Below are 26,615 nucleotides of genomic sequence, written 5' to 3' on the forward strand. Positions count from 1 at the left end.
CCGGTTTAAACTAACCAATGTTCACCTCAATTTTGGCTGGTGTGCTTCTAAGTCTCATATGATATGGTTTCACCAGATGGAATTGCTGTGTCTCTTGGATGTGCCTGTGGCTGGTGTGTTGTTTCAATGCATCAGACCTCCCTTGAAGGGTTATTTTTTAAGCACTAACATTGTTTTCATTAATCAATGTTCATTCACTGACCATCTGTGTAAACAGTCTCTATGTCAACTTATGGGAATTAATTACCTTTTTTCCGATCTCACTTACATTAGAATATCTTGAGCAAACTCCAGTCAAGTTAATGGAGTTATACTGGTATAAACCGTGTGTGTGTGTGAGTTCAGAACCAGGCTGTAAATGTTCTTTCACTTGGTGGCATTTTATACACCTTAATATTTCTTAGTTACCATGATCTGATTGCAGCAATTCCTCTCCTAGCTCATTTACTCAGATTTTGACTGGCAACATAATACTATGACTATAATGCTATAGGATAAGGGCTTTGACATGGACCTAAATCCATCTGATACCATACTTATAAAAGAGCAATTAAATGTGCATTATTGCTACTTGGATTGTGCCTGTGTTGACAGCTGGCTTATCTAGCAACTTTAACCAACACACGAACACAAGTAACGATTCTCGAGAGGATTAATTTTGCTGAAAGCTAGCGTTATGTTATACAGGTGTAGGACAAGTATCACATCTTCGAAATGTTGTATAGAAGGGCTGGGTAGGGCCTTTGGCAGAGTCGTGGGGTTCCTGGAGCAGACTCTCGCTCACCAGGTTAGAGATGGAAATTAACAAGTAGGCGGAAGAGGAAGAAGAAAAGCTAATTGATGCTTGCTCTTACCAGCCAGTTAATTGAGGTCCCCTGGCTTTGACTTCACCCAATTTATGGAGAAGTTCCCCAGTCACAGCTGTTCAGCACTGAAGTATCTCAGGAAACACCGTGGTTTCAGGGCGAGAAGGTGGGGAAATCCTTGGGATCTGGCTCCATGTGAGAGCAGGATCCAAACTTGGGGACTGTACAACACACAGGAGCAGAGCTGGTGCTGTATATGAAACAAAATCATATCAATAAAAGAGCAAATTCCTGCTAGGAGATCACTCGAGCCAGTCTTTATAAAATAAGTCATTTTCCCAGTTTCCTCTGCAACACGCAATGCCGCAGCCTAGCAGAGAGACTTGTACACTACCAGGAATATAGCCGGCTTAGTGTGGTGCAACGATGGAGCACCTCTTCTGGAAGTAACAAACGAAAATCCATGTCCTAGGTGAGGGCATTCACGTTTTCAATAAATACACTTATTGTATTTTAACTAACTTTTAAAGGACAGAACAACTCCAGGGCATAAGCTAGAAAGGGGGGGTTAACATGGAGGGCTCGGTGCACGTAAACTGAGGTCACTGGAGCTATGCCAGTCTATGCCAGCTGAAGCCCTGCCATGTAAACTGTAAGTATGTGCTTGATGCCCCCTTCCACAGCCGTTGTGTTTGAGAACCTCTCTCCACCAGTGGGGACATTTCCTGGCTGGATTCATGCCTGGTGGATTTTTTTCATCTCCTGTGGATTTAGGGAGCTCGAAGGAAGTCAGCCATCCTTGGAGCAGCTTCTTAGAACGGATTAGGAAGGCTAGTGACTCCTTATGCTCCTGTGCATGATGACTCCAGGCTGTTTGAGGTTCACTGGTTAGATCTCACACCTGAAGGCATGTGTGATGCTGACAGTGCTTCACCTGAAATGTCACAGCAAGCAGGACCGGTGCTAGTGTTTTTTGCGCCCTAGGCACACAGCCATTTCGCCGCCCCGCGCGCTGGTCTCGGCTCCAGTGGAGCTGCCGCAGGCGTGCCTGCAGCAGGTCCACTGGAGCCGCAGGACCAGGGGACCCTCCACAGGCATGACTGTGGCAGGTCCAAAAGAGCCGCCTGCCGCTCCCCCCTGGCAAAATGCCACCCCCCAATAATCCTGGCACCTTAGGCGATTGCCTAGGCCACCTAAATGGAAGCGCTGGCCCTGACAGTAAGCCGGCAACTGCAAACTGACAAGAATATAGGGCTCTGCTTGGAAGATGCTAAGAGCCCTTAGATCCCATTTACTTCAATCAGGATTAAGAGCACTCAGCACTGTGCAAGAGGTGCTCAGAACTTCACAGGATGAGGCCCTCAGTCCCTTTCATTTAATCTGTTAAGCATATCATGGCCTTTCTGCCTCTGGATAAGCTAGTTCTGAACCTAACAAAGAAAACTCTTCCCATCGTATCCCTGTAGGAAAGTGGCCATGATAAGGTTAACAAGGTAACCCAGGGTATTATGGGAAGGAGCCAGGTTCCAGCCAGTTCTTTGCTTCCTGTTTAGGCAGTGGGACTTTCCCCCCAACTCTGGAGTGATGCAGTGAAATAAAGCAGCAAGTTCCCAGCCTGCAGTGCTGTGAGTTGACTTAGTTTTGTTGCACTGAGCAGGCTCTGCAAAACTTCCGTGATTTAATTGTCTAATTCTCAGAGGGAACCTTCAGCCCGTCTCCAGTGATGGCATGCTTCTGGGATAGCACAAGGCCTAAGCTCTGACTTACTGCCTCCCTCCCCATGCAACTGCACATCTGGTGTTGCCATCTCTAAACCATTCCTATGTGAGTCTCACAATAATTGTGGGTTCTCCGTAAAGCCCCAGCTCCTGGAGACCAGTGATTACACACTAGACTCCAGCTTTCCTTTAAACAAGTAGTAAGTTTCTAGCCCTCAGGGTTGTAGAGAAAAGATCAAAAATGTGACTCAAGTATAAGCTAAAGACTCAGAAACCAGAAAGCAAATAAAACAATGTTTAAAAAAATACTAATGATTTTTAAGCCAATCTCATGATTTTTTTTGGAGCCTGAGTCATGATTTTTGACCGCTTGGGACTGGCAATATTGTAAATCTCAGCAGAATTCAGCCATTGTTATGTGAAGAAATTCTCTACTGATCTCTCCTACCATGCACAGCAGCCTTTGTAATCTCGCTGTGGCACACATGTTGACATTAGGCGTGTACCTCTGCATTTTTTCCCTTTGGGGTGTGTCATTAGCAGCCCGGTCTTTCTGCTTAGCCCAGATCCGAGTCCACGGTTATACAGCTAAGCACAGTACGTGACTTTTTGCGGATCAGTCCAGCTAAGCATGTTTACCATTTTGACACCGGAACAAAGCAGTTCTTTGTGTGGAGCCCAGCCTGAATGTCACTCCTGGCCTGTCACCGTTTGACCTTCCGAGGTCGTTTCAGAGCATTTTTGTTCCTCAGCACGTCAGGGCCTTCCTCTTTCTACACAATGAGTAATGCATGTCCCAGCTGACGGCCCTAGGGGGAAATTCACCCCTCAGTACAGGGCCCACCTGCAGTTTCAGCCCTGGCTGCAGAGGAGTGAATTTCACCCAGTATGAGAGCCCTTCCAGTAAAGACTCCGCAGCCTTTTTCCTGACCTGGCTCCGTTAACACACTAGGAGGAAACCCACCTGAGCCCATAACGCCAATAGAGTCTGTGGGGATGTGAGTTCTCTCAGCACAGTTGCAGTTACTGACCTTGCTGAGTGTGCATATTTAGTAACAGTTATTTGGGGGGAAATAGATTAATGTGGCAAACTCGTTCCCTTCTCTCTCTCTCTCTCTCTCTCTAAAGAAAAGAAAGCAAAAGAAGCAGGTCTCCAAATCTGCAACCTGGCTTTAGGGAACTGCTCCCCGGAGTTACACGCTGGAGCAAGCTGACACTTGCCAGCCTCAGGGCTTGTCCACACCACAGAGCCTTTGGCCTGAACAGCTGGGCAAGCAGAGCCCGCTACTGCAATGCAGCGTAAGCCAGACCACCTCCCGGAATGACACTCGCCAAGCTGCAAAGAATCCTGTGGCACCTTATAGACTAACAGACGTTTTGGAGCATGAGCTTTCGTGGGTGAATACCCACTTCACTGGATGCATGTGGTGGAAATTTCCAGGGGCAGGTATATATATATATGCAGGCAAACTAGAGATAATGAGGTAGTTCAATCAGGGAGGATGAGGCCCTGTTCTAGCAGTTGAGGTGTGAAAACCAAGGGAGGAGAAACTGGTTCTGTAGTTGGCAAGCCATTCACAGTCTTTGTTCAATCCTGAGCTGATGGTGTCAAATTTGCAGATGAACTGAAGCTCAGCAGTTTCTCTTTGAAGTCTGGTCCTGAAGTTTTTTTGCTGCAGGATGGCCACCTTAAGGTCTGCTATAGTGTGGCCAGGGAGGTTGAAGTGTTCTCCTACAGGTTTTTGTATATTGCCATTCCTAATATCTCATTTGTGTCCGTTTATCCTTTTCCGTAGCAACTGTCCAGTTTGGCCGATGTACATAGCAGAGGGGCATTGCTGGCATACTACTCACCAAGCTGACAGACGCGCTTGTCTCCTGGCACAGCTGCATCTAGAATGCGGTTTTTGCTGACATAGATACATCCACGAGGGATTAGCATGGTCGTGTAGACCAGCTCTGCAGGGTTTGCCTTGTGTTCTGTCAGGCAGCTTGCAGAGAAGGACAAGCCACGTAAGCAACGTCACCCACCACGGCAGGGCTGCACCTCACCAGCAGAATACGGGCCGTGGAAGGTGCTCTGCTGCCTGAGCGTGAGGGGCTGCCACACAGTCGTGCAAGAAGCTTCTGCTCCTCTTGTGTGCAGTGGAGCTGGGATGGGGCCAAGCCAAGGCCACAGGGTTTGTGATTATAACCCCTTGAGGGAAGGGGTGCACAGGAGCTGACTTGATTCATGCCACGCTTGGGCTTAGTGTTGTACAAAGAGGGAAGAACAATAAACCATCATTCCAGCCCTGAAGGCAAAACAGCAGCAGTAAGAGGCTATAGTGCTGCCCCGTACCCTACTCACAGGGTGCGGATAAGCTCCATACTCCTAATCCATGCTTATTGCTCCACCCAAAATCTGTCGTAAGCATAATGGGAACATGTACTCCAGGTGTTAACCCATTGAAGCCAATGGGTCTGGTCCTCCACTCCCCACCTTTTTACTCCAATGTAGCTCCCTTCAATAGAGTGACTCCTGATTCACGTGAGGGTAGAAGAGAGATTTGTATTCAAGAGATGTATTCATCACGATCCCCCTGCCCCAACCCGCTGGAGGACTGAAAATCATGTGTCAGGACACATTTTCCAAACAGTATAATAATCAGTCATTGCTTATTTCCCCTGGAGCAGCGTGGCATTGAGACTTTGTTACCGGGTGAGTCATGGGTGTCCTGGCATCTCCTGTCACCTACTGTCGCCCTCAGGCCAGGAAGTCGGAGAGTGGTCACAGGTCAATTACATTTTAACAATATAATACGCTTCCTCACCTTCTTTTATTAACTTTGACAAGATTCTGCTCTAGCTGCCTCTGGCAGGGATTTACCCAGGAGCGTTGCCAGTTTCTAGAAATGGCTGAAGCACATTTCTCAACCCATCACTGCAATGTTTTCTCTAGGTCTATGATTTGATTTGAAAAGCAAATTCCTGTCCGTACCCACAACACCTGTCCATTGACCCCACTGGATCAGGCAGAGGCACCCATTCACCACTTCCACCCATCTAGAGCAGAAAAAGATCAACTTGTGGGTAATTAACTGCATCCTGAGGGTTAGAAAGAAGCCGCTGAGGAAAGCTGAAGACCTTGTAGTGACTCAGGTGGAACTCACCCATATTGTTGGCACTATTCTTTCTTTTTCTTTGGTGGGGGAGGCAATATTCTACGGGAAATCTAGGCCCCCATACTAAGCGAATGATTTCACTAGGCCCTTGATTTTGATACTGCTGGCCAAGCCCCAGATCCTCAGCTGGTGAAAATCAGCATAAGGCCTTGGATGTCCGTGGCTCTACATTGATTTATGCCTAGTGAGGATCTGTCTCCTGTTGTTTATCTGTTGAGGAGAGGAAATGTTTGACACGTTTTAGAAGACGATCTTCCAGCATGTGGAGTGAAATCCAGGCTCAATTAAAGTCAAAGGCAAAATTACCATTGACTTCAACAGGGTCAGGATTTCACCTGTGGACTCTGAAAGACACAACTGTGCACAACATTACCTCTACCGTCCTGCAGTCTGTTTTCAGTGGGCTGAGTTTCAAATGAGGTTTAATAAAGACACGTAAGGGCTAGAAGGCGAAGTCTTTTCACAGTGACCTGAGCTGTTCCCAGTTTAGTTTGGAGCTTGCATACACAGTGATGGTTCACTAACGTCACAGCCTGGATGAACAGTAAATATATCTGGCCAGTTAGCTCAGCCCCTTGCATGCATGTGGGGAAGGATAGTTTCATCCCATACAGATCTTTGGAAAACTGAGGATCTGGCCTTGCTGATGACCTGTCTAATTTCTGTATTGATTATTTACTTAGGTAGTTTTAAATAGCAATGAACAACTGCCACCAAAAAAGCTCTAGGTGCCCTAGCAATTAATTAGACAAATGACAACCACCCTGCAGCAACAACGAATCCAATAATGAGTTAACGCCGCCAGCTAATAAATCAACCCAGCAAATGGACTCTGTAACTCCCACACCTAGGAACAGCCCCTATCTCTTCCCCCACCACCCTGTCAAATTAATGGCTTTTGAGGGTTAATATTCATCATTTATTTTATAATAGTTCCTCATCCACTCCATAGGCACAGTATTCAGTGCACTGACTGAGTCTCTGAGAATGTATTTAAGCAAAACCTAAGGCCAGATCCTCAGGAGGAGTGAATCCGCTTGGTTCCCCAGAAGTCAGCTCGCTGGGAGGGAAGACTGGTCCTGTGTTTAAGGAACTAGTCTGAGACACAGGAGATCTGCGTCAATCACTCAATTTATGACTCTGTGACAGACATCCCTGTGTATGCTGCAGTTCACCAGCTGTAAAAATGGAGCTAAGAATCCTTCCTCCCACCCCACCCCCCATCCCAAACTGCCTTGTCTATTAGTTGTAAGCTCTCTGGGGGCAGGAATTGTCTGTACAGCACCTAGCGCCATGCGGGCCCGATCTCAGTGGAGACATCTAGGCACAGCCACACCCCAAAAACTAAGTGATCATTCTCCTTTCAGCCTGAGAACGGCCCATCTTCTCTATGAGAGACTTGTTTTCATTTTCCCATGAGTCACTCTGAAATTACAAGACCCGAACCGCTCACGGTCACAACATTAATTACAAAATCGCTACAGTAGGAAAAACAACGTAAGGAACATGGCCTGCTAGGTGCCTGCCTAGGACTATGGATAGAAGAAGGAAGAAAAATAACCAACAGTGCTGATAACATACTGGATGAGTTGTCGTCAGATTTCATTGTCTCAGGGTATCAAGTAGAGGAATTTCAGCTTCGCCAGGAATATTGGGTGAATTTGCGAACCATGAAAAGCATTGTCCGAAGGAGCCGCTCCAGATAAGTATCACCTAGCAACCAGCTGCATTGGCACAGAAACCTTCAGGGAGCCGTGGAGAAATACAAAGGCTTTTTGTTTGCCCCGAAAACTTAAGAGCACAGGTTGAAATTGTTTACTAATTTAGATGCCAAAATGAATCATAGCTCAAGTAACTCCTAGGAAAGCAGGTTTGATGTGAAAGTCCATGGCCCCCTTTGGCTCCACTGAAGTTCTTTACTCTCAGAAAGACTCATCCGTCACAGTACAGAGCCTGTACCCCCTACACAGGCACAGAGGAGAGTAATCAGGCTGCACAGCAGGGAGGAGTCTGAGAATGGGAGCCTTACACATGGGCATGGGAGGCTGTGAGAGTGTATCAGACACAGAGCAGCAGGTCAAGGGTTTTGAGCATTTCATTTCTTCTATTTTTACCAGTTATCTAATGTTATCTGTCACTGAGCTGATACGGGCTTTCTCATGGGCCCACATCTGCCCTAGCAATAAGGCACTTGGGAGCTGAAGGCAAGTTTAAATCCTGCTCTGTTCCCCTTAACATGGCCCCCGTGAACTTGCTGATGCAGAGATGACCAAAAGCCACTGGCTAGTCAAGAGCAATACGGAGAGAGTTGCACCAATCCCTCCTTGGACAGAAAGTTAGTCGTGTGAATTAAGAGCTTGAGTGTGGCCAGGGTAATGGGACTGATAGGAGAATCCAAGAGAAACGTGAAGGCCCATTCTGAGGGCGAAGAATTCCATTTGGGCCGTTTAACCAGAGAGCCGGAGATTTCTGTAAATAATCGTGAGCAAAGCGCTGCTGTATCATGGAGTGGCTAGCCTGAGGACAGTGACTCTGTATTAATAACCTGATACTTGATGTTAGATCCACTTATTGCAAGTATTGTAATAGGAAAGGAGTGTTGCCTGATTGATGGTTAGCAGGGCCAGGAGGACACCTGAGTTGGAGCCGACTTGCTGTGGAACTTTGGGACAGAGACTTCAGGTGTGTACCACTTTACGGGTCGTCACCAAGTGGTGTTGCCACTTCAGAGGAAATAATACAGCCCTTTTATTGTAGTAGGCCAGTTGTTTTTCAGATCATTGTTCTCATACAAGCTTATTCATATCTGCCTTTATTTGCGGTCATTATCTTCAGGAAGTTAGAGGCCCCCTGGGCACGTTTGTCTTGTCAGGAAAACGAACCATCCTGGGGCATCTTTGCAACAACACAGAAAATTAAATATTTCCTCTTATTTGCTCCATTCCTGGCAAATGAAACAATGAAGGTTATAACTGTCAAAAGCATTGTAACAGAACAGTAATACCAGCCAGATATCTATGGATCCTAACAGGTCTGTAACATCCTGACTCTTAGCTTTCATTCTAGAACTTCTTGCTTGTGCTGAAGGTTAGCATGGCTCTGATCCATTTAAGGTTCTTCACTTTTCCTGAGGTTCGTCTGGAACCGTCCGTTTGAATGTATCCGTATGTCTCTGCTGCTGTGCAACAATTACTGTGGATGTGGAGTTCTGCTGAAGTGCCCGAGGTCAGAGAACCCAAGAGACGTTTGCTTTTCTGATGTGGCTTTGTTTGAGAGAGTGAGAGTCCTTCTGTATACGTCAGAACGGCTCTTTTCAAACTAAGCCCTTTTTTTACATAGGAGTGTTCAGGATTTTGTGTGTGCGCACACAGACACACATGCACACACACACACACGTATATAGGTACCATGTATAGGTATTGAAATACATACCAGGTAATTTCTCCACTACACCAGTAATATTAAAATCCAGCATTTCCCCCAAATCCCTGGCTTTCTGTGTGTAGCCTTCTTTACAGTTCATGGCTGTGCCATGGGTAACTTAGGACAGGGATAGGCAACCTATGGCACGCGTGTCGAAGGCAACACGCGAGCTGTTTTTCAGTGGCACTTACACTGCTCGGGTCCTGGCCACCAGTCCGGGGGCTCTGCATTTTAATTTAATTTTACATGAAGCTTCTTAAACATTTTAAAAACCTTAGTTACTTTACATACAACAATAGTTTCATTATATATTATAGACTTATAGAAAGATCCCTTCTAAAAACGTTAAAATGTATGACTGGCACATGAAACCTTAAATCAGAGTGACTAAATCAGAGACTCGGCACAGCACTGCTGAAAGGCTGCAAGCCCCTGGCTTAGGAGAAAACTCATGCCCCTGCTCTCTGGGCCCTACTGTCTTCAAAGTCCATTGACAAGTCCGTTGCCAGACTCTTTCCACTGATGTTGAATTCAGGGCCTAGGCCGGTGAAGCTAAGGCATATGGCAGAGGTGATGAATTGGACTCTAGGGCGGCTAACGGAGGTGATAGCTCCTTGCTACGTTATTCCTCCTCCTTCCTAATGCCTGGGTTGGCTGAGAAGACAGCCAAGTCCCTCTCCATCTCTGCTGGGGGAGCAGCCTGAGGTGAGAGAATGTGAGGTGCAGACTGCGAGTCTGAGGTACTGGGTGAGGTAGCTCAGACTGAGGCTATGGAGACAGGCCCTCGAGCACACAGACAGGTCACCTCTCGCATTTCTCTCTCTTCTCTTTCATAGAAAGAATATTCTCTTCAGTCCACGTTTCCTAATGGAAGTGGGAAGCATGTTATCAACGGCTCAGGTGAGTGTCTGGGGCAAGCCACACCGAGGTGGGAATGGCACGTTCTGCTCAGCCAAGCAACGGGGCGCTTCCAACGGCAAACAGGGCAACGTCCATTGTTCTGCACAATCGATGTTCCTGGGGCTTCCCCCTGCTAGCAAACACTGCCAGGCTGCAGGGCCGGGGGGGAGCTCAGAACATGGGTTCCAGCCAGCCACAATCCTGGTCCTCACTCAGGGAGGAGGCGTGTTACTGAAACACAGTATTTAATATAGGAACATCTGACTGGTTCTGTGCAGCAGCAGAAGTGGGGAGAGGGTGCAGGAAACCCTCTCCTCCGCAGAGGGACCTGCCACAGTAAGTCAAGATTACAGCCAGCAGGAAATCCACATGCAGTTCCCATTAGGCACCCACACTGACAGGGTCACACAGGGCAACCAGCAAAATGTAACTCTGCCCTGGCTCCCCTGTTTCGTTCCAGGTGGTAAAATCCCCTACAGGTGACAGCTCTGCTGCGATTGAAACACGGCTATCGTAGGGTGCCAGAGAGGAGCTCGGAGGGACAGCTGGGTGGGTTGTCTTGCAGAAGGCTAGCAGAGGGGCTCTCTCACCCCCACAGCCTGAACTTTCATCCAAACCCCAAAAGGAACCCTTCTCAATGCGGAAAGTTTCTCGCCCCCCCCCCATCCCTCTCACCGATACGTGTTTGTGGCCCCTGCTGAGACTGAGTCCCAAAATCCCACTAGATCATGGAGCTTGGGGTATAGTGCCCCCCCACATGAACCTGCTGAAGAGGATGAAGCCCTTTGGGGGATGGGGAGATGCCCCCTAAGAGCCCAGAGATGTGGGCACCACTGGAGGTTCCTTGCTGATAAGCAGTTTATCCAAACCTCCTCCTTCCCCATCTCACAGTCCCACCCGTGGCAGCCTCAGTCCCCCACCCCCCACGCTCGTCATGCTACTCTCCCCTTCCTCCCTTCCCTTCCCTTCCCCCTCCATGATCCTGTTCCCCTCCTGTTCTTTACCCCCATGCTCCTATGGACTCATCCCCTCGTGCCCTTGCCCCGCTCCCTTTCTGTTAACAGGCTGCATGCCTGGTATGACCCTGATCCTTTTGTCTGTGTGATACACTCACATGGAGCATGTGAACATGCGTGTCTGGCTTAAGCAACAACACAGCCTCCTATTTTCTCCCAGTTCAGAGAGTTTTTATTTCCTGCAAGTTGGAGAAGCTTGTGGTTTAGGTGCCAACGGTCCCGGGTTCGATCCCTGCTCATAATCATGGGGTCGGTACCTCTAGGTTGCTGTGGTTTGTGACACTTGTACCTTTTTGTCTTGTAGACTGTAAGCTCGCAAGGGTAGGAACTGCCTCTTCCTACAGACTCGCAATCTAGCACGATTTGGGCACCACCAGAGTAGGAGCAATAATCACTCGAACAGTAACACTGTTGCCCCAGATTCATGTTGCAGTGGATTATCCTGGGCGGTGTGGAGTGTGGGCCCATCTTTGGACAGTCTGGCTGTCTCTGTTTGCTTGTGCAATGCAGCTTTAAAGGCAGGAATCGCTGCTGGAACATGGGCAGTGATTCTGACGCCTCTGTCAGCTCTGGGGGTTGCTGTGAATGTTCTTGCCTAAATGGTTGTTCCAATCATCTGTCACATGTGAAGCTGTTTTCCTCCCAGGAAAAGAATCAACTCCTTCCTGAGCATTGAGCTAGCACTTGCTTTGGGAAGAATGTCCCCCAAGCGGAGCAATTACCAGCAAATAAGTCATTTCCGAGTAGAGCTGCCACACTAGAGCAGAGGAGTTAATAATGTTCCCCTAAGGTGTGGGCGGCTCCCCGCACACAACAGTAATGTAATATCACAGGAGCTGAGCAGGATGGTTTTGTTAGTGCAGAATGTGCTTGTCAGCAGGGGAGGGCAGCAGCTATGCAGCAAGCACAGATCAGATCACGTGACTGTTTATTCTCACTCCCTCTGAAAAGACCTTACAAAAGTGAGAGCGTTTAGCAGTACAGAGCCAAAAAGTCATGCACACTTGGACCTGCACAGCGCTGAGAAGAAGCACTCAGCCTAACAATCCTGAGAAGCTCAGAGACCTGGCTCTCATGTCTCAGAGGGTGGAGGACCAGGTCAGGGTACCACCTGGAGCTACTGGACTGTACAGAGCAATGCTGGTCAAATCAGGTAAGCACAAATGTCTCTGGCAAAAGTCTCCCAGGTGCCCTCCCAGGCAGAACCAGAAATTTGATGAACTTGAAATTTCCATTTGACCTTCTGCCTGCTCTTCCCCTGCATTGGCTTTGACAACAGCAAAGGTGAAGTATTTTATGAACCCGCCTAGATCTGTGCTGTCTCTGAGTTTCCCTAATAGGAATACTCTGCAGCACATCTGTGTTTATTTAAGGGACTATTTTACAGCTAGTTTTAAGTCCTGTAACTCTTTTGAGATCTCTTTCCTTTAAACCTTCTGTAGTTCACAGGCTTCTTCTGCCTCTCTGAACGGACCCATAGGCTGCTGGGTATACTGTGAGCAACCCTGTGCTGTAATTCAAATGTTCTGTTTGGAAGGGAATTATGCTGGAAGAATACGTGCTAATGAAATCTCTGCTGTTTAACTTGGAAGATTTTTCTCTGTGTTCTTTTAAATATCTTTGGGCTATCTAAAAACATTTTCTGGTGATTGGGACAATGGGATCTTTTTATCGTGGGTGTGCCAAAAGCAGAGAGCAAATATGTGATGATATATTAGTAGTGAATGTAGGATTTCTAGGCATCTGTCACTTCTTAACAAAAATAACTAAGCTGGCAGTAATTGGCAATATGTACATTAGAGAAAGAATTCTTCTATGCCCATGAAAAATTTCAGTAGTAATGACCCAAAACCCTGCTGTCTCATTATGGTTTTGGCCACTCCCATAGAATACCATGGCATGTTTTTATAAGTGTGGAGCGAAAGGCATTTCACTGAGACAGCTTGTTAATTGTTAATCAAGGCAGGAATCCAAGGACTGTCATGTGTATTTAACTGTCACAATCTGAGAAATTTTAAACTCAATTGTTAACTAATTTACCAGATTTCACCTGCTGCCACCACAGCAGGGATTTGGCTGCCGGGATAACTTTATAAGCAGTTTCAAGCTTAGCTGAAACACAGTCAAATTTGCATGAATTGTAAACACCTTATAACTTGGGTTTGTTGAAAAATAAGCCAGTGTTTGTTTCCTTTGGAAGATTTGGTGATTACCTGATCTGTTCATTCCCTCTGGGGAACCTGGCATTGGCCACTGTCAGCAGATGACACTGGGCTAGCTGGACCTTTGGTCTGACCCAGTGTGGCCGTTCTTATGTTCTTGAGAAATTAGCTAGTGAGCAGGATTGGAGCAGTCCCAGATGTCAAGTCCAACCCTTTTGGATTTGAACACCTTTTGAAGGTATCTATGCTGGCAGCTTATGTTCTCAGTAGACAATGCTAGCTGCTGGTTCTCAGTAGGCACTGGACCATGCTAAGTTACACCGGTGTAAATCTAGAGGGATTCCATTACTTTTGAGTTTCTTTGAACTTAATATGCAACAGTGTAGATGACAGCAGCATTTGTCCCCATATTTTCAAGAATGGCACTAAGAGTTGTGAGGGGCGGTACATGGGAATATTAGTGAGTACCAGCACCTAGATGCCATGAGAGAGTGTGTTACTCCTTGCACAGCTGTTTGGGGATGTAGCAGGGTGAGTCTCTTTCTCAGTAACACTGGTGTAAATCCAGAGTAATGCCACTGACTATTTACAGATCCAAAATGGCAGGCTGTAGGAAGGGCTGGATCACTCAGGAGCTTGGTAACGTGCTGTGGAGTCTTTGCCTTTCACAACAGGTTGCTGGATCAATCTAGTTAGATCAGTGGTAACCCAAAGATGTTACCAACTGAGAGCTGTTGACCTACATGGAAGTAAAGGGTGTTGTCTCCTTCCCGTGGATAGGCACCCACCTCCCAAAGCTGACACTTCCGGGGACACTACGGAAAGCTCACACTACTGCTGGCTGTGCTGCACTTGCTCTGTGGGTGAACAGAGATCTCCATTCCCCAGGGCTGTCAGCCTGGTACCCTTCACAAGCACGAAATTAATAGAACAATATATCAGGTTAGAGAGATTTGACAGAGCGCAGTACAAAATACGTTGCAGGGAACAGGCCTGCACTGGCACTAGGGAAGGACTAGGCAACCCAGCCCTCTTTTCAGTCTCCAATTTATGAATACATCGCTGTGGGGCCACCATGTCAGAGCTAATAAGAAAGACAGGGAAGCCACCAGCACTGTGCTGAGAGGGACACTCTGAAATGTGCCCCATATGTTCTTTATCCCTGAACCCGGCATCAGGAACACAGTTCAAAATCCAGGTGACAATAGGTACTGTGGCCGCTGTATAAAAATGTGAGCAGATACTGCTGTCAAGATTTCTTTGCTTTTCCCCAGCAATAGTTTGTGCCACAAAAGGCCATTTTCTTCCACCCTTATTCATGGTGAGAAGAACCTGATTCTGTGAGCAGTCCCTAGAGAGATTGCCTTTGCTATGAGATGAGCTTAATAAACTAGTGGAGAACAGTCTCTTTCCACACCTAGAGTGACATCGCACAGAGATTCACGCACTTCACCTGGTCTGAAATCACATAGATCTTAACTGTAAAAAAAAAACAAACTTTCCTTCCCATAAAACCTAACTTATTGCATTTGTAATGCCATCCGTGTTTTCTTTCTCCTCCTGACGTGGTGCCCTTTGTTCTTAGTTTTGTCCCTCAATTTTAGTCTTGATCAAAGCTTGGAGAACCTGCAATGTGTGCATTTGCCGCTCTCATTCAGAGAATTAGGAATCATTTCCCAGGGTGATCACATCAGGTTACAGTTCCCTATTGCATTATAATGACCAGAATTAGGCTTGGTTAATTATTTAAAACTATAGATTAAACAGAGACAAAGGATTTTTGCCTTCCTTTGGGAGCGTGCCCTGTTGCTCCTCGGAGACGTGACTGCTCAACCCAAGGGTGAGTGATGAGGAGGGGAATGTCTGCCAGGTCTGTAGTTATACCCTGTTACATGCGCAGCAAATTCCAGAAGCTGCCTAAGAACTAAGAACCCAGACAGTTCAGAAAATCATAATGATGATGCCAATGATGCTCTGACAGTTATGATAATTAGCATCTGCCAATCATGGGGCTTTCTGTTATTCTAATTGCAATGTCCATCACCGCTGCAGACACTAAGCTAATATAAGGTATCACTACAAAAGTTTTTTTTTCTCCTGCTGATAATAGCCCACCTTAATCGATTAGTATCATTATAGCTGGTATGGCAACACTCATTTGTACATGTTCTCTGTGTATATATATCTTCCTACTGTATTTTCTACTGCGTGCATCCGATAAAGTGGGTTTTAGCCCATGAAAGTTTATGCCCAAATAAAATAGTCTCTAAGGTGCCATAGGCTAATGTAAGGGAATCAAGTTGTTGTTTTGTCCCCAAAATGATCTTTGTTAATAATGAGACTCAACATGGTTACTGCTCTGAATCACGTACTGTAGATTTTGATCCTTTAAAAGCATCTGTCTACAGGATTTCTAAACACCACTGAGTCGCTGGTAGCTTCTAGAATACATTCACTTTTGATCACATAAACAAGATAGCTCTGCATTTGGCTCTTCTCTTAATCTACTGAACAAAACTTTCCAAATCAGTTCATTTTCCTGGGGTTTGGAGAATTCAAGAGGATCGGGCCAGGTCAGCATTCAAAATGCTTCTGATTTGGAAGCTAGGTTTTTATTAATGTCATGCAAGACACATTCCCACTGGCTAAAGAATACTAGCTGTGCTGCTCATAACTGTGACAAAACAGGGACCAGTATGTGGCTGCTTTATTGGTCTGTGTCTTCAGAGTAATGTCCAGGAGGAACTGTGTCTGGAGCAAGTAGATTGTGTCTCTCTGGTCAGGATCCTTTTGCAAATCTAACTCTGCTCTGTAAACATGTAGGGGCAGATCCTGGCATAACATCACTGACTTCAGAGGACTGTGACAATTTCCTCTGTAGAACTGCCCAAAGACCTTACTGTGGGAATTATAAAGCAAGGAGAACTCTAACAAACAGAAACTCATGACAGATTAACGTTTTCTTTGTGTTTGTGGAATAAAAGTCAAAACAATTATCTGTCCCTTTCCCACAGCATCAGATTATACCAAAGTCATTGTGCATGTCAGCAATGTTGGGAAACAGAACAATCGATCTCTGGATTCCCTTGATACAGTTGGAAATGTTACCTGAGGCTCCTCCAGAGATCTAAGACATGTTACCGTTACTTGTGCAGCGTGGGTCAAAGGGACTGTAGAAGAATTCAAAACTCCCATGACTTCTCCAGTGTAACCTCAGGCTAAAAGCATAACAAAGAGTTGCTGTTGATTTGTTACTGTATATTTTATGTCTTTGTATGACTTTCAGTACAGGATGTTGGGATACAGAACAGCCTACACCTAAATATTTCCAATCTTCTCTCTTTTTAGTAAAGTAGCAAAAGAATCGTCTAAATAACTGCAGGGTTATGATATAAATTCCCAAGAGGCAAGAAATTCAAACTGAAGGATAATTATAGAATCGTAGCGTCATAGGACTGGAAGGGACCTCGAGAGGTCATCTAGTCCAGGCCCTTGCCCTCATGGCAGGATTAAGTATTATCTAGACCGTCCCTGACAGGTGTTTGTCTAACCTGCTCCTAAAAATCTCCAATGATGGAGATTCCACAACCTCCCTAGGCAATTTATTCCAGTGCTTAACCACCCTGACAGTTAGGAAGTTTTTCCTAATGTCCAACCTAAGCCTCCCTTGCTGCAATTTAAGCCCATTGCTTCTTGTCCTATCCTCAGAGGTTAAGAAGAACAGTTTTTCTCCCTCCTCCTTGTAACAACCTTTTATGTACTTGGAAACCGTTATCATGTCCCCTCTCAGTCTTCTCTTTTCCAGACTAAACAAACCCAATTTTTTCAATCTTCCCTCACAGCTCATGTTTTCTAGACCTTTCATCATTTTTGTTGCTCTTTTCTGGACTTTCTCCAACTTGTCCACATCTTTCCTGAAATGTGGTGCCCAGAACTGGACACAGTACTCACCTGAGACCTAATCAGCGCAGAGTAGAGTGGAAGAATTACTTCTCATGTCTTGCTTACAATCTCTTTGCCTTAATTCATTCTTTAGGACATGCATATGGCATAATATATAGTGTCATCACACCACATCTCACACCATATATAGAGCCAGATTCAAAGTCCGCTGCAGTCAGTGGAAATTCCCCTATTGATTACAATCACCTTCAGATAGATCCAAAGATTGCCTTCCCGCACTCATCTGAGACCTCCTGCAAATTGGCTCAGTGAACTCGTGCCAGTTGCGTTGTCAAGGGCCTGCAGGAAGCAGAAGTTCTGGGTCTTGCTGTTTGAAATGCACACATTAAAACTTCTGGAAAATATGTGTTTTCTTCCGAAAATGTGCAGGGTTTTTAAAGTTCCTAATTCATCAAAAAGGCTCCCTTGAAACTATAGTCTTATGCTTTGTCCTGGTATCTCCCTGGGAACCTTTATGTTATACAGTGATAAGGTGGAACTTCTAGACTTAGTGTGTGGATTTTGAGATATCAGGGGCTCCTTCGGTCAACAGGGACTCTTTTCATTAAGATTTAGGGATTTTTAATAGGTGGATACTGAAATACAAGCCTGTAACAGGGCCCTTGTGGTCCATGGTATTGTCAATGTGGATGCCATTTATTTTTATGTGATACTGAAGGCGCTCTAGGTTCATGCATTAAATTTCCTTGTGGAATTCAGCATTTGCAGCCATCTCTCTTCTAAACAAACAAACTGCAAACTGTTAGCTACGTTTTTGAACAGTCACATCTACGTTTAGAGACATGAAGGCCCCAAGAGGTGCCTGCACTTCTACGTGTGCCGCCGTAGGCACACACAAAAACCCTTGCTGTGCTCATGCAACAAAGAGTACCATGGGGCACGTAGACACGTGTACATGCGCTCCAGCCTACCTTAAAGTGCTTAACTTTAAGCATGTGCTTAATTCCCATTTGTTTAATTACTGAAGAGTGTTGCGGCAGGCAGAGTGGCAGGAAAGAGATCTGTATTCAGCATGCACAGAGGCCAGTTTTATATCCTGTTTGTCTGGTAGCTGCCTTGCCCATCCTGCACTCCTGAGCCCCTGGTGACATACCAAACCAAGTCCCTCCTGAAACTTGACCTTCTTCCTCCATCTCCACACGTTGTAATGCACCTTTGACTTCAGTGTTCAAGTCAGGTGTGTGCTTTGCTAAATTGGGGCCTCTGGGGGTGCACCTCTGTCAAATTCCAGCCTCCAGCACAAACTGTACAGCTATAGGTATATCACTAAGTTCTGATTCTTGTTTAAGCCGGGGTGAATTTTGGCAGCCAGGTTATAGACATCTTAAAATCAGGGAGCACTGCTGACACATCTGATGCAGCCCTAACTGTGGCAATGTGAATGATGACATTGTTCCATTTCATCCAAATGCCCAATGTCATTTCTATGGCACAGACATTTGCTGGTGGTGCCCAGTCAAGGCCTACCAGCACTACTGCAAACCGTGGTACTAGCTTGAAAGAAAGCGCTTCATTTGAGCAGCTCGCCAGGTTAGCCAATGTCAGCCCTTTGGTGTCTGAATACAGACTTAGCTGAGATTTCTCAAACTCTTTCCACCTTCTGGCCACATTAAAGCCAGACTTCCACATGTTGGGGAACTGTACATTTGTAGCCGTTTGGCAAAGCATCACACTTCAAACATCTTTGGGAGCAGAAAGCATTCAGAATGCTGCAGAATTTTCCATCCACCCAGTGAATTTTAAATGGCCTTTGCCAGATCCTTTTTAATCTCTATGCAACAAAGGAGATTGAACTTCTAAGTGAATTAGCAAATGCAATAGTTCACAGAACAAGAAAAGGCCAAGCTGGCTATTCCTAATTGTAATTGAGGTGGGTTTTTTAAAGCTAACAGCAAGTTCTTTGTGTGTCTTTGAATATAGCCTTAAATATCTGCTTGATATTTAGTTTCCTTCCTGCCTTAACCTATCTGTTATTCAAAAGATATTAAAGCAGTTGCTATTATTTTAAACATCTCTCCCAGATCCCATCAAAAATTGCTCCATAAAGATGTTTTTTTCATATAATTTCTGCAGGATGCAGCATTTGGGGGTTTGGGTTTTTTTGTTTGGTTGGTTGCTTTGTTTTTTTTAAGTTTAGCAGATCCAGAGTTATAAAAGGAGTTGGCTTGGGCACTGGAACCTTGGTGCAAATTTGAGTTGCCATGGAGACCTGTTGTGTTTAATATTTGTGCTTTGGCAGATAAAACGCTGATTGAGTTTAGGACACCACTGTGATGGCAAATTCTCGGAAATGACTACAAACTAATCAGTGCTGCAGCTGAGCATACTGAGTGCATAATATAGGTTATTTCATAGTGTCAGAGCAACAACAAAATAATTCCAACTAGCTGTGAAAAGCCACATTGCAATTCAGTATACTGAGTTGTGGCTTTTAGATGACTCATGCAATGCATATTCTCCCAGTACACTATAAAAGTGTTGATAGTACACCAACCCAGTTCAGTAGCCACCATCGCTAATTTGCTATTTTGCCGTTACTGTACTGAGATTTGTTCTTTTTTATTACAATAAAATACAGACAGGATATGCAAATAAGCAATGGGTTACTTCCTAGAGCTGTATTCATAAATCACCATACAGGAGAACACTCTCTTCAGCCAGTGATTTTAAGAGCCCTGAACAGCCACATTTATACCTAACCTCTGGAATCTTGGTCAAGTTTTGACCTTCTGGCCAATCTCCAGCAGGAACAGGGTTTCCTAGAATTATGGACATTAATGCTCCCTCCATGTGCGTCCTGACCCCAACCCCAGAATCATGCTTCAGGCCTCTAGTTTTGCACTGGTGCCCTATGTTCCAATCACCTATAAATAGAGAGAAAGAGGAGGAGGAGGAAAAGCATTTTATTGATATAATTTGGCCTGAAGCAATCACATAACATATAGAAGTATGAAATAATGAACTACAACGCACATTCAGTCCTCCCTGAAAATCCAGCAGCAGTATTTCAAGAACGTGTAAGAGGGATAATAGATGTTTGTTTGCTGCCCTTGACTATTTTCTATACCAAGTATACATGTCTACTGCAGCACCCCCTCTAGTTAAGCTAGGACTATTGTATTTAACAGATACCACCTGTTGTAGATATTTTCTAACTTTCATCTAAGCCCCCTTTTTCAGTTGTTCCTAGTTTATTTTAAAAACTCCTTTTGGGGCTGAAATTTTCCATGCTTGGTCTCTGCTCAAAGGCGAACTTTTTTGGAAAGATTGAGTGAAATCATTTTGCAATTATTCGGTCATGAATGAAAACCTTTTCTTCAGATGTTCTAGCCAGAAAATTAGTACTCAGATAACTCAACCATCGGAAACTAGGAATTGCAAACTTGGCTTGTTTTGTAGATCTGACTGAAGCCTAAAAATCAAAGTGCTCTGAAGAGGAAAAGCTCAATAGCGTTAAAGTTATACCTTTCAAAAGTCAGAACTTTTTACATGTGTGCATTAGAATTTTTCCACACAATTTTATGAAAACATATAAATCATTTATAATAATATATTTCCAGGTTAAGGGGGCATTTATTAAGGTCATCCCAGTTAAGGCTGCATTAGTCAAGGATGCCCCAGTTGGAAACATTAATCATTGAAACATCTGTGAAATTATTTTGTTCAAATAGTGATTGATTTTTAAGTGTCAATGAGATCAACCAAACCAGCTAACTTTGACATTTCTAGCTTCAGCCCTTTTAAAATTTTTTAAGTTGGAATAAAAACAGCAGACTAGCAGACATCCAGTTAGTGGAATCCACTCGTTAGCGAAGCCAGCAGAGCTTGTGAGAGTCGCTGGTTGAGAGTTGTATATCAACAACATCGCAAGGTTGGCCAAGAACGGATTTCTAAAGGGCTGCTGACTTCGGAAGGCCTCAGTGAAGGATAGTGCTGCTTCAGCCACAAAGCCCAGGAGTCTGTGGAGCTCATAAACACTGCCAGGGAATTGTTGGCCTACTATGTGTATTATGATAAGAAAGATGAGGGGAGGGGCTATTGTTCTATTTGTCAAACACAGAGCCAGAGGCAGTCTCTGCCCTGGAGAGCAACAATCAAAACAGAGAAGCCAAAGAAAGGGTGGTGGGAAGGGACCTAACGTACAAGTAGAGTGAACAATGGGACAGCTTGTAAATCCCGTGCGGAGTGGGGGAAGGTTGTGGATGGGTTGGTTTCCTGTTTTCCTTTTGGGGGGGGTTGTTCAGCAGGAAGAGGATTATAGCTACGGGGAGGGGGAAACGTTAACGGGGAATTGAGAAGGGAAGCACAAGTCAGGCGGAGTGATGCTGGAGAGGAGAGACTGTCAGGGAGGGAGCAGGCAGCCAAGCTGCAAAAGGGAAAGAATTTCAGAGTAAAATCTATAAAAAGCAGTTAGCCTCCAAGTCCTCAGGTCTCCCCAGTACAGCTCTGGTCCTGGCGTGCTGGGGCAGAACCTCAGCTCAGAAATAAAGCTTCTGAAGCTTAATAGCCCTGGATTTCTTTCTTTCTTTGCTTTTGTTTTTAGTAATTTCCCCCTCTCAATCCTTTTGTCTCTTAGAAACCTGCTGGACCCAGCCTCAAGCTATAACCAGCCATGGCACCTGTCCACTGAGTGATTACTTTCACTTCCCTTTAGAGGGGAGTTAATCCACTTAACATTCCCTGAGATTATTCTCATGCACCCAGACCAGTAGACAAGGCAGTTAGAGCCCTTTAATAACAGCACCCCAAGCACCAGCATAGCAAGTCTCTGCCAGGTATGGGGATATATGGTCCTGTGGTCATGGTGCAAGGCCATGAAATGATCCATTTTTCCAAGACGGGGCATTTCCAGAGTGAATCCTGTCTAGTTAGAGATAAGTAGAAGGACCCCAAATATATTCTCTGTGACATGTATCTCCTGTCTCGTAGGGAAATGACATCATTGTGATCCAAACAGCAGAAGCAAATGAGATACAGTGATGGGCTTCACAGCTCGATTCACCCTCTGAGTTTGGGTTTCCACCCCAGTCCAGAAAATATAACTTAGCCCTGAAAGAGAGTGATGCTAGTGTCTGCGAGACCAGCTCCCAGGGGAAGAGAGAGCATCATGCCACTCCAGAAGCCATCACCCCTGCCTGGATAGTATTCAGAATAAGAACATAAGAATGGTCATACTGGGTCACACCAGTGGTCCATCTAGCCCAGTATCCTGTTTTATGTTCTTATAGGCAGCAGGTTTAAAACAAACAAAAGGAATTATTTTTTCACACAATAGACACACGCACGCAGAGCAGCAGGAAGGGCCTGTATTGTTCATGACCCGGACTTTGCTTCTTTGCCCAGGCCAGGCGGGGACCTCCCGCACTTTGGTGACCCTTGCAAAAATGCAGTTCTGTCTCCAGAACACCGGGCCTCTGACAGGGGCCCAAAAATGGCCAGAAACAATTATCCACTGCTGCTGCAATGTCAGTCAGAGAAAGCAGCCTGGGGGGACTGCACGGCTGAAAGACCTCAGTCTACGGAGGGTGCAGGGATATTAATTCAGTATAGATTTTGGCAATTAGATAGAGACCTGACATTTTAGCTATGTCTTGCTTCGTGGGTCTCAAAGGCAGCGTCTATCAGACTAACAAGTATGCATACAAGTATGGGGAGCTACAATTTTCCTGATGTGGCAGAGTTTCAGAAGATGCATTTGCAGTTATCTAACACTCCAGAGAAGCCATGCTTTTCAAACACCAGCTAGTGCTTTTCCAAAGCATTCTACCCATCCATGTTTTAAGGGAGGCAATCAGTGCTCCACATTGGGCTGGCCAGCATGGTCATTAACCCTCTGCTGTAAAATGCAGAGGTGGACCAAAAAGGAGACCGGCTTCAGGTCCTCAAGTCTGGTGGGGGTTTTAGCTCTGGACAGGGCTGGCTCTACGATTTTGGCTGCCCCAAGCAAAAAAAAAAAATCTGCCCGGACTGTGCCGCCCCAAGAATGGCCAGAATGCCACCCCTTAGCATGTGCCGCCCGACGCATGTGCTTCCTCCGCTGGGGCCTGGAGCTGGCCCTGGCTCTGGATTGCATTGTACAACCAATGTTTGGGGCAGCACTTGGGCTCAGATAAAAGGTTCTGGTTTGGGCCCCTTGCAGGGAGACCAGACTGCAAGTGTGAAAAATCGGGACTTGGGGGAAGGGTAATAGGAGCCTATATAAGAAAAAGACCCAAAAATCAGGACTGTCCCTTTAAAATCAGGACATCTGGTCACCCTCGTCACACACGATGGTGCATATTCTAGATATCTGTGTATTGCTCCTTAAGCAGAACTTCTCCGTTGCTTTAGAAACAGGTGATACGATAAAGGCTCACTGGATTTTTCTTGAACAAGGCGTCCTGCGTGCTAGACACAGCACAAAACCTAAGTGAAGCAAGAAGTTGCTATAGAAACTTCCTTTATATTGACTCCATATTTGCTTAAAAGTTACCTAACTTGTTGGCATGCCTGTTTCAAGTCCTGCAGATCTGCAGTGACTGACTGTGGTCTGAAATGCAAACTTTAAGGCACGATTCTCCTTTAAGATCTGCTCAGCAGTGAGAACTGCACAGGTCAGGCTGCAGACTACGCAGCGACGGCTCCAGGCACCAGCACTCCAAGCACATGCCTGGGGCGGCAAGCCGTTGTGTGCGCCCTGGAGGTCCCTGAGAGGGCAGCAGTCAGGCAGCCTTCGGCAGCTTGCCAGCAGGTGGTCAGCCGGTCCCACGGATTCGGCGGCAATTCAGCAGTGGGTATGCCGAAGCCGCGGGACTGGCGGACCTCCCACAGGCGTGCTGCCAAATCCACAGGCCTGGGGACCTCCCGCAGGCAAGCCGCCGAAGGCAGCCAGACTGCCATGCTTGGAGCGGCAAAAAAGCTAGAGGCGCCCCTGAGAATACGCACTCTGTGCCTCTGAGAAGAGAATTTCTCCCATACTCTTTGGGCCTAGGCATTGCCTTGGACCGGTAAACATTTAACAAAGGGACCTCCTCCTTTCACCACTCCTATCCCTAGGTGCGTTAACCCTGTTCCTTTAAAAGGAAATGACTTTCCCTTTTATTCCCCACTTCCTCTTCAATTTGAGGTCTTGGTTCCTATTTCACTCCAATTTCTCCTGTTTGACTTGCACGCTGCCGAGATACACAGTTTAACAGCAGGAAGGGAGCACGTGAATCTGCTGCAGCGAAAGCTGGCGTAACCATTTCCTGGCATCCAATGCTTTAGAAATCTCATGGTTTTATTAAAATAAATTGGTTCCTGACTCTGGAGCTTGATTATGCCCAGCTGGACTCTGCATTGGTATGAATGTAAACATTAGGGGCCCAATCCCGCGCTGGGTAGGTCTGCACAGCTCCATGATGATTTGGGCCTAAACCAGGCCTGGTTTACATGCTGCAAAACCAAAACCAGTGGTGGTTTGGAACCGGGCCCCCTGCTACCCAAACCTCACCCCACTGGGTAGGGCATGGCCGGAAGGGTTTGGGTTTGGCCCATTTCTAACTTAAATGTTCAATGATCATTTAGCCATCGATGCAAGCAGGAGTAGGGCCCCATATCTGTCATGCAGTCTCTCTCCCTGTACGTCTCATGGAGACAGCCCCAGGAGCCCCACATCACTGTCTGGTCTGTCTGGCTCAGGTAGATGAACCGGCTGCTTGACCGGCTCTGGGAGCTCTCCAGGCAGGCGGCCAATCCACCCCAGGGCTTTTCAGCCACAATACTCTGTTCCTTTCTCTGGAAAAACAAAGTGAAGGCAGTTCCTCTCAAGGACTGAAATGTTACATGAGGCTTCTCAGACTAATAACAAAGGCTGTGCCTTCTCCCTCAGAGCCACATGAATGCCAGGTGTCTCTGCGCCTCCAGTTTCACCCCGGAATACAAAAGGGAATTTCCACTAAGAAAGAAAGGCGAGAGAATTACGACAAGGCCAGGAAATGCGGGAGTCAGGTTGTCATCTGGGTTCGAAGCCTTTTGCTTTGGTCTTCTCTCTTGTGTTCTTTCCAAGCTAGACAGGAGGAGCACTTTCCATGCTGGCCCTCCAATTCTGTTTGTAAATGGATGTAAATGATTCTGAGATGGGTCCCATGAAAAACTTCCGTTCTCTGCTTGTCTGGCACAAAGACAAGGCGCTTCAGTCTGAGATACGGACAAAGAACTCAGAGCTCCCCACTACTGCTCCATCAGCAGGCTTTAGCCTGACCTGTGGGACCCCCTGTACCCGGAAGAGACCATTCAGGCTCTAGGGCTATCCTGTCTTCACCTCTCTCTGAAGCTGCCCTCCGGGATGCCAAGGGGTACAGCGGCTTCTCTGAGTCTCCTGCCTGCTAGGAAATGGACTGAGGCCTCCACTCCTTTCACAGCTCTGCGTGGGTGGGGAGAAAACTGCCACAAGCAGAGCCCAAACCAAGCACCCTCCAATGTCCATGGCCTGTCTCAGATCTACGCCCTCTGGCCTTTTTCCCTCTGAAAAGCGCCTTCCCTAGAAAGCCTCAAACATCTAGGCATGAGGAAAGGGAACATATGTGAACAGCTGCCAATGGCTTTTATAGGTGCTAATTGCAGAAAACCGAACACACTGGCCCCGCCCCTGCCCTGAGGCCCCGCCCCCATTCACTACATCCCCCCCCCCCTCGGTGGCTCACTCTCCCCCACCCTCACTCACTTGAGCTGGGGCAGGGGCTTGGGGTGCAGGAGGGGATGAAGACTCTAACTGAGGGTGTAGACTCTGGCATGGGGCCAGACATGAGGGGTGCAGGGTGCAGGAGGGGGCTCCGGGCTGGGGCAGGGAGTTGTGGTGCGGGAAGGGGTGAGAGGTCTGGCTGGGGGTGCTGGGGATGAGGGGTTTGGGATGCAGGAGGGGGGCTCCAGGCTGGGGGGTGGGGGCTGAGGGATTTGGGGTCCAGGAGGGGGTTCTAGGTTTGGTGGGGCTTGGGGTTGGGCTGGTTTACCTCAGGCAGCTCCTGGTCAGTGGAGCAGCGGGGCTAAGGCAGGCTCCCGGCCTGTCCTGACTCTGCGCTGCACCGCGGAAGCAGCCAGCAGGTCCGGCTCCTAGGCGGGGGGCCAGGAGGCTCCACACGCTGCTCTCACCTGCAGGCTCCCCCCCGCCTCCCTTTGGCTGCAGTTACAAGGGACATATCACTGACATATGACTGAACCTTGCAAAAACAGGCCCAGTGCTGCAGAGAGGGCGCTTGGGTTACAACACAAACCCTCCACATGATGATACTAAGCAGGCGGATAGCCTTATGGCTTTGACATTAGTTACCTGCAGGCCTGAAAACGTTGGCTGACCTCCACTAGAAACATTTCTCCTCATTTGGCCATAGGGCGCCCAGCTGGTAGAGTGCAATGGAAGAGATGCCTGGGCCCTGAATCCACAGGTAAGCCCTGAGTCGTGTTTTAGGGAACACGGGCACTTTTCTTTCTAGTCTCCACCCTGAAC

General features: G+C 46.6%; 1 protein-coding gene across 2 annotated transcripts in view; it reads left to right on the forward strand.

Moving 5' to 3' along the window:
- FAM107A (family with sequence similarity 107 member A) overlaps positions 1-26,615 on the forward strand; it is a 59,867-nt gene that overhangs the window by 20,852 nt on the left and 12,400 nt on the right. The window contains exon 2 of one of the 2 annotated variants that reach the window (XM_030570980.1): positions 9,948-10,011. In XM_030570980.1, coding sequence (XP_030426840.1) covers positions 9,948-10,011 — 64 coding nt within the window. Of the gene's footprint in view, positions 1-9,947; positions 10,012-11,768; positions 12,181-26,615 lie in introns of those variants that run through there. The other variant, XM_030570979.1, reaches the window with a different exon arrangement.

Source organism: Gopherus evgoodei, chromosome 7 (genome assembly GCF_007399415.2).
Source record: "Gopherus evgoodei ecotype Sinaloan lineage chromosome 7, rGopEvg1_v1.p, whole genome shotgun sequence".
Lineage (NCBI taxonomy): Eukaryota > Metazoa > Chordata > Testudines > Testudinidae > Gopherus > Gopherus evgoodei.